The sequence below is a fragment of the Phalangium opilio genome, unplaced genomic scaffold (assembly GCF_054372755.1).
Source record: "Phalangium opilio isolate 3A_F unplaced genomic scaffold, DU_Popi_V2 ptg000105l_1, whole genome shotgun sequence".
NCBI classification, from domain to species: Eukaryota; Metazoa; Arthropoda; class Arachnida; order Opiliones; family Phalangiidae; genus Phalangium; species Phalangium opilio.
The window spans coordinates 4610227-4617673 of NW_028324207.1; the positions used below are offsets into that span (position 1 = coordinate 4610227).

At 35.9% G+C, this 7447-nt stretch overlaps 1 protein-coding gene across 3 annotated transcripts; it reads left to right on the plus strand.

Moving 5' to 3' along the window:
• The first annotated feature begins 637 nt into the window (after window positions 1–637).
• LOC149627440 (uncharacterized) lies at window positions 638–4529 on the plus strand. Of its 3 annotated transcripts, XM_089851742.1 has the most exons (5): window positions 638–820; window positions 2414–2715; window positions 2785–3331; window positions 3390–3431; window positions 3498–4529. In XM_089851742.1, exons 3-5 carry the CDS (start codon window positions 3200–3202, stop codon window positions 3786–3788), a joined length of 465 nt encoding a protein of 154 aa, XP_089707868.1. In that variant the 5' UTR covers window positions 638–820; window positions 2414–2715; window positions 2785–3199; the 3' UTR covers window positions 3789–4529. The 3 variants fall into 3 exon arrangements, with proteins under 3 accessions (XP_089707868.1, XP_089707867.1, XP_089707866.1); XM_089851741.1 differs by having other exon boundaries at window positions 2414–3331; XM_089851740.1 differs by lacking the exon at window positions 2414–2715 and having other exon boundaries at window positions 641–820; window positions 3147–3331.
• Window positions 4530–7447: the final 2918 nt, after the last annotated feature.

Genomic DNA, 7447 nt, shown 5'->3' on the forward strand with positions numbered 1-7447 from the left:
CCTCCTTAGCTCAAAAAGAAGTTCAATCTGATTTAGGCATAGACAACCGAAAAATTGAGGCCCGAGGTGAAATAATATGTAGGTTTCGATTTTCATGTCTGTTACGAACACCCATTAACGGTTCTTATATATTTAGATAATTAGGTTTAGATTTTATAATAAAAGTAAGCATCATGAAGGCAATCAGATCAGCGAAAGGTCTGATCGTATTCACGGTTTAAAGCTTCGGAGTTTTCATTCTTTTTTGAAGCGCATTCACTTTCAGTGCGTCTAGAAACAAATCGTTTTTGGTGTTGTGAAACGTTAGCAGCAAATTTTGGTTTTCCCAACTTGTTTTGACTTTGGAAAATAATTTTTATAAAAAAATAAACTATCCACTCTAGAATCTTGAATCCTTTTTAGAATAATAAAACACGTTAAAATACACGTCTCATTATAATTTCAGAACATTTGGATCAATAGGACAAAGTATCTGGCCAAAAAACCGACCTCCTCCATTAGAATTTAATGTTAATTGTCGGTTCCTTCAATTTTTCTTGTCGCGCTTATACATGTAAATCGAATTCTTTGAACGGGCTTCTATGGTGCGAGCAGCTTACGTCGTGTTGCGCGTGATCGAGTGGGCTAAGGCTATGCAGAAATCTTTCTTATTTCCTGCCCTGTGCAGAGAATCTTATTTCATAGCAGTCGACACTCGAGTGACTCGACAGCAAGGCAATCCAGATTCCTAATATTTTACGGATTTTCAAATTAACTATAAAACCCTTAATACCAAATTCTTCGTTATCAGGTCGAATTTTCATCTCAAAAAGTAATTCAGGTAGGCAATAATTACAGTTATTAGAGGTTTTTATAACATTTGAAGTATGTTTTTCAACATTCTTTACGGCCAAGGCTTACGTAGTATATTAGTTAGTCGGACTTTGTCCATGGATTTAGTATAGGAGCTTAGGCGTACCATTTGTTACCAATAGTGGATTGTTTAATTTGGTATCAGTGGTGCCGGATAATCCAGGAGCACAGTGTCGTTACGTAATTTAATTAGTCAAACAATTTCCATGTTTACATCAGTGCAGATTTTTCCAACGCAACCACGTTGTTCACTATTTACAAAGTCCACATTGCCATTGTTTTATTTGCCTAAATTGCTATGAATTGTTTAGGTATTTGATTTAATTACTGATATTCAAGCCAAACTATAGAATCACATCATTCATTATAGTATTTTATAGATAATCTTTATGCTACTGCAAATTTAGCATGGTGCATTATAAATATTGTACACAATGTGTTGGAAATAATCAAAACTCCTCCAAACCTTATAATTAAGGAGAGCTATTAATTGAAACTCATTTTATAAACTAAATCAACACAGGCAAACCACAATCCTTCGTTAATTTCAACTTAATTAAGTATAATTAGGGTGGATTTAAACATAAATAAAATATACATATTTTGGATAAAAACTCGAATAACTTCTTTTAAATAAACTATTTAATTATGATTAAAACTGCCCAAGCCGTTGGTAAAGCCCCTAGTTTTCTATTTCATACTTAAGTTAATTGAAATTATATTCAAAATTCATTAACTAAAACATCGGAAATTGTTCGTACAGCCTCAGATGTTTCCTATTTCTTTTTCAAATTAATTTAATTCGTCATTAAAATAAATCAAAAGGGCATATGTTAAAATTGTAGGGTAGTTGCAATTAAGGCTAATATTTTATTGAAACTTTTATTATAAACTAAATCCACACTAGATAAACAAGATAAGCCGTTAAATTAAACTCAATCAAGTATAATTAAGTTGAAATTAACCCAAATACAAATTTTTTTTTAGTAAAATGAAAAATTCATGGATACCTTATAACTAAACTAACAAATTAAAATTAAAGCTACACTTATCTTTCACTCAGCCTCCATTTTCCTGTTTAATCCTTACAATTAATTATATTATCACTTAAAAGCACTTTTCCTATATTGAAAAGAGAGCCATTGAAAAGGCGCGAAATTTAAAAGTTTTAGGGCAAAATAGTGATTGTTCCGCATGAATCAAACACTCCTCTAAAATTTGCATTTAAGGAGAATTTCTTGTTGAAACTCATATAATAAACTGAATTAACACTAGTAAATGAAGATAACCGTTAATTTCAACTTAATATTTATAATATTAACGTGAAATTAATCGAAAGCATATGATTTTTTCTTTGGATAACTATATTTAACCCGTAACTGAAATTACAAATTAAGATTAATCTACGCGAGTTGTTCGTTCTGCCTATATGTTTTCCTATTTAACACTAAAATTAATTATATTATCACTTTTTATATGCACAATAAAACTATTCAATTATCATTATAATACATTAGGATACAAATACAAAATTTGCATTTAAATTTAACTATTTAATTAGATTCGTTTCAAAAACAAAATCAACGCTTTTGAAATACGCTACAACGTGAATTCCATGAATTTAAGTGTAAATAATGTGAAATAGAACCAAAACACGAAAATACAGTACGGTAGAACAACAAAAGGACGACGAATTTTGAAGGACAATTGAAATATGAACCATCGTGCAGTGGCCCAATAGAACTTGACAATGTGAATTAAAATAACAAGTCGTTTGTTTTAGTGACAGGGTTGACAGTAGAATTTTTATGCTTTGCTCAGAGTTATCATACACCTGTCGGGAAAAATATTGAAACATTCCAGGTTTTGATTAAAAAAAGGTGCAAGTTTTGATGGACATAATTTAGCAAATGTATCTTCTGTGCTATTTAGGCAATGGCGCAATAAATTTTCCAGCAAATGAAATCAGAAGCGTTAAAAAACAGAACAATAAATGCGTATAGCAGCTAGTGCTATGAAAGAATTTGCCGTGAACATTTCTACAGTCCCAAGGCCTACATATACCTGCGTTGCATTTTTGCTCTACCACACCCAAACACTAAGAAAGTGGTCTGCTAAAATCGATGGAGAACCAGGCTTTACGTCGCAAAGCTTTAAATTAATGAAAAAAGAAATCTTAATGTTTGATAAAATGTCCCTACGTAAAGAAGTCCGGTGGAATGTTAAATATTTTAACGGATATGTTTTTTGTTTGTTTTTATTAAGATAGTGTTAATCTTTGCACTTCATTTCAGCCACCTCCGCCAATAAGCTCAGTCGGTTTCACGTAAGGTTTCATACCCAGAAAATGATAATGGCCGATACAAGAAGCAAGTGTAGCGGAGGCGTAATCAAGCCCGTCTATTTCAGAGTCATAGGTCATGGCTTGCCCATGACGAGATACGAAGATATTCCGTATTTTGATATGGACATAATACCGGTAATTTTGTTTTTTATTTAGCAATTAAGATTGTGTTAATCTTTGCACTTCATTTCAGCCACCTCCTAAAGGAAGGCGAAGGGGTAAATTTATTAAACAGGTCTGTTTGCAACTCAAAATTGTGCCAACCTCTGTTGGCTAATGTTTGATTTGACATTTATTGCAGCCATTGTTCAAAAACAAACAAACAAATGAAAATTCGTCGAGTTGCAATTCAAGCACAGGTTGTAGCATTTCGGCAGATCCTGCTCAATTCTGCAGTAGTACTGCTGAAAATCCTTCACGGTCATTGTCCTCGTCTTCAAACAATGATCTACTAAACGAAAATCTATCAAGTCGTAAATTGACAGATTTGACCTCAACTGAAAGTAGTCCTAAACATGAGAATATCATTGAACCTAACATCAACAATAATCAAGATGAAGATGAAAATACTCTAGTTGGCTCAGATACCTGAAAAAAATGGGTGAAAAAAATGTGCTATGATCGAAAAACTCCAAGAAAAGAAACTCAGGAAATTTTCAAGCAAGTAAATTACCGTCAGAAACAGAAAAATCAACTCATTTGAACCGCGTCACGATAATGGTTCGCCTAGTCCTTACCATCATCTTGATCCAAGATCAGCTTACAATCAAAAGAATCCTCATCACTACAATAGTGATATCGAAGATTTGAAACTCTTAAGGCTCTTTCAGACGATCCAACTTTTTGACTCAGCTCGATGGGTCAAAAAGTTGTATCAACTTGCACAGCAACCTTTGAAGGGAACAGTGTAGTAAATCCTTCCTATTCACACGACTAAACTTTTACCGCCAAATGGAACTTTTTAAGCACTTACGAAATAACCCGCGAAAAAGGCTTTTTTTGAAATTCATTTTGATTGGCTGGAGAAATGAACTTAAAAAGTTGAGTCAGCAAAAATTGGATCACTGATCCCAATTTTTCCAAGCCAACTTTTTTGGTGACTCAACTCATCCAGCGTCTAATCGCACTATCCAACTAGTTGATTCAACTCGAGTTGATCCATCAAGCTGAGTCAAAAAGTTGCATCGTCTGAAAGAGCCTTTAGTAGTTCTCAATGAGAATTGACTCTTTGTATTTCAAACATTTAGTTTACGTTAAGTGCCAACATTGTTTTTACTTTACAGCACAAATGTACAAATATCTTCAGTTGAAATAAAAGAAATCTTTTGTAAAATTAACGAGCAATTTTTATGCCGGTTTACGGTGCCATTCCTGTAAAATTATGCCTCGTCATATAACAGTTCATGCATGATAAGGCTCATAAAGAAGCAAATGCTCTACCTCTAGTACCAAAAATTAACGTTTGCGTTTGCATTTCATGTACAGTCGCCGCAATTAAAAACTTTCTCTCTCGCGACGTCTTGTTTCAATCATAAGCCGCAAATTATTGATCTGATACAATGGGTATAAAAAAACGTATCTTATTTTGTTGTTTCAATAAATTTTTTACTAAGCGTTTTTTTTTTTTGCACTCTCCACTTTCCATTTCCAACTGCTAAATAGGGGGTTTTGAATGATTGGGATGATTTTAAAGAGAAGGTGAACAGCTGAGCATAGCTCGTCCGAATTACCGAATGACATTCCAGTAAAGGGAGAGTGATGTTAATTGCAATTTTCTGAATACACGTCCCCACGGAATCAATGCCTTGAGCCATATTCTTATGGATAGAGATACCCTTTAATGTTGCACAAAGATATAATCAACAATTGTGGAATGAAACTTAAAATCTTCCTCCGGTGAAGATATGGCCACGGGTGCGACATTCTGTTCCACTATGGTTCGCAAATGCCAGGGGGTGGAGAAAGATTTCTATCTAGATTAGTGGGCGATTCTTGATGTCAGATTCAACATAAGTCTGCACGAACGTTTGGTTGAAAACGGCGCATTTCGGAGAGAACCATCTAGAATTTCAATGGCCAACCAATTCCCTCAATATGTCACCCATTGAAAACCGCTTGATGGAGGAAATAAAGGTTCACTGAAAAGGAGAATACCCACACTCAAAGTATAGCATGGGTCACAAAGTGGTGCCTACATTTGAGAAAGTGGTTGTGTTCATTGTCTTCAACTAATTGGGATTCGCCATAATCAAGATGACGAACCTTTCCCAAGAAACCCTTTATTTACAATGCGAAATTAGTATTATACTAAAGTTACACTAGTCTTAGCAGTGTATCCGATGGCAAATTATGGTCTAATTGACAATCAATGGAATCTGCTGAGCTGCACGAAGTATTAAATCCTTGAAGGTTAAGTAAGGACGCAATTAATGCAGAGTGTGTATATATTTTATTGAGAAAAACCCAACCAACATAACAAGTTAAATAAAGAATAAAGACACTTTGCTAATTACTATCCAACATTTATTCTTAATTATGAACATGGCTAGGATAAATACATTTATACGTTTTCATTTTTAATTTCATTATGCGATTAATATTTGATCATTTTCCCGTTGGCGTTTACAACCTGTTGCATTCTCTGCGGCATTGATGAAAACAGATTGCTTATGTAATTGGGCCGCTCGCCAACCTCTTCCCATGCGGCCTGGATGATGGTGAATAGTTCGTCCTTATCATTGGGAATTATATTGTTCTGGGATACAATCCTTTTCATAATCGCCCAGACGTTTTCGATTGGAGATAAGTCGGGTGAATTTCTTTGCCAGTTCATTAGATCTATTTCCGGATCATTCTCATTCAAATTAGCCATGGTTGCACGTGACTTGTGTATACTCGAATTATCTTGTTGAAATATAAATTTACCGTCCGGAAAATGATTGTCTACGACATGAGGAAAAAAAGTATGTTCCAATACATCAATATATTTATCGGAATTAAGGTTCCCTTCTATTCGCGCTAAGGTGCCAATTCCATGTTTTGAAATATAACCCCACACTGGCACAGAAAACCGTCCGCTCTTCTGGATTGAATGAATGTTAGCCGCATCATATCGGGTCCCTTTCTCTCTCCAGACTCTTACGTGATGGTCCGTAGATGAACAAAATGTTGATTCGTCGCTGATGACAACTTCATTCCATTCGTTCCTCCAGTGAAGGTGAGCGCGCGCAAATGCTAGGCGTTCTTGTTCGTGCTCTGGTTTGAGATATGGCTTCTCCGCGGCGATACGACTGTGTAGCCCAACGTCAAGTAATCGGTTTCTAATCGTTGTTTCCGACGCTTCCAATTCCATGATGGATTTTACAGATCGAACAGTGGTGGTAGGATTATTCAAAACAAGAGCAGCAATAACGTCGTCTTCTTCTGCAGTGGTAACGCGTGGAGTTCCCGGTCTTGGTTTGTCTGTCAATCGCCCATTTTCACCATAAGCGGCTAGCCATGACCTCACGGTTGGCTTTGAACAGCCCAGTTGCTGCGCAATAAAAGGAACACCCCTACCAGCCTCATGTAACGCAACGAGCCTATTGCGTTCTTCCTGTGATAATCTTGGCATACTGACTGGTGAATGAGTGAGACAAACTGATAGTCTTTATATAACAATTTAAGGTAAAAAATATATTCTAACACATATTTGTTCTATTTTAAAAATATATGTTGCCTGAATAAAATAGAACAAATATGTGTTAGAATATATTTTTTACCTTAAATTGTTATATAAAGACTATCAGTTTGTCTCACTCATTCACCAGTCAGTATGCCAAGATTATCACAGGAAGAACGCAATAGGCTCGTTGCGTTACATGAGGCTGGTAGGGGTGTTCCTTTTATTGCGCAGCAACTGGGCTGTTCAAAGCCAACCGTGAGGTCATGGCTAGCCGCTTATGGTGAAAATGGGCGATTGACAGACAAACCAAGACCGGGAACTCCACGCGTTACCACTGCAGAAGAAGACGACGTTATTGCTGCTCTTGTTTTGAATAATCCTACCACCACTGTTCGATCTGTAAAATCCATCATGGAATTGGAAGCGTCGGAAACAACGATTAGAAACCGATTACTTGACGTTGGGCTACACAGTCGTATCGCCGCGGAGAAGCCATATCTCAAACCAGAGCACGAACAAGAACGCCTAGCATTTGCGCGCGCTCACCTTCACTGGAGGAACGAATGGAATGAAGTTGTCATCAGCGA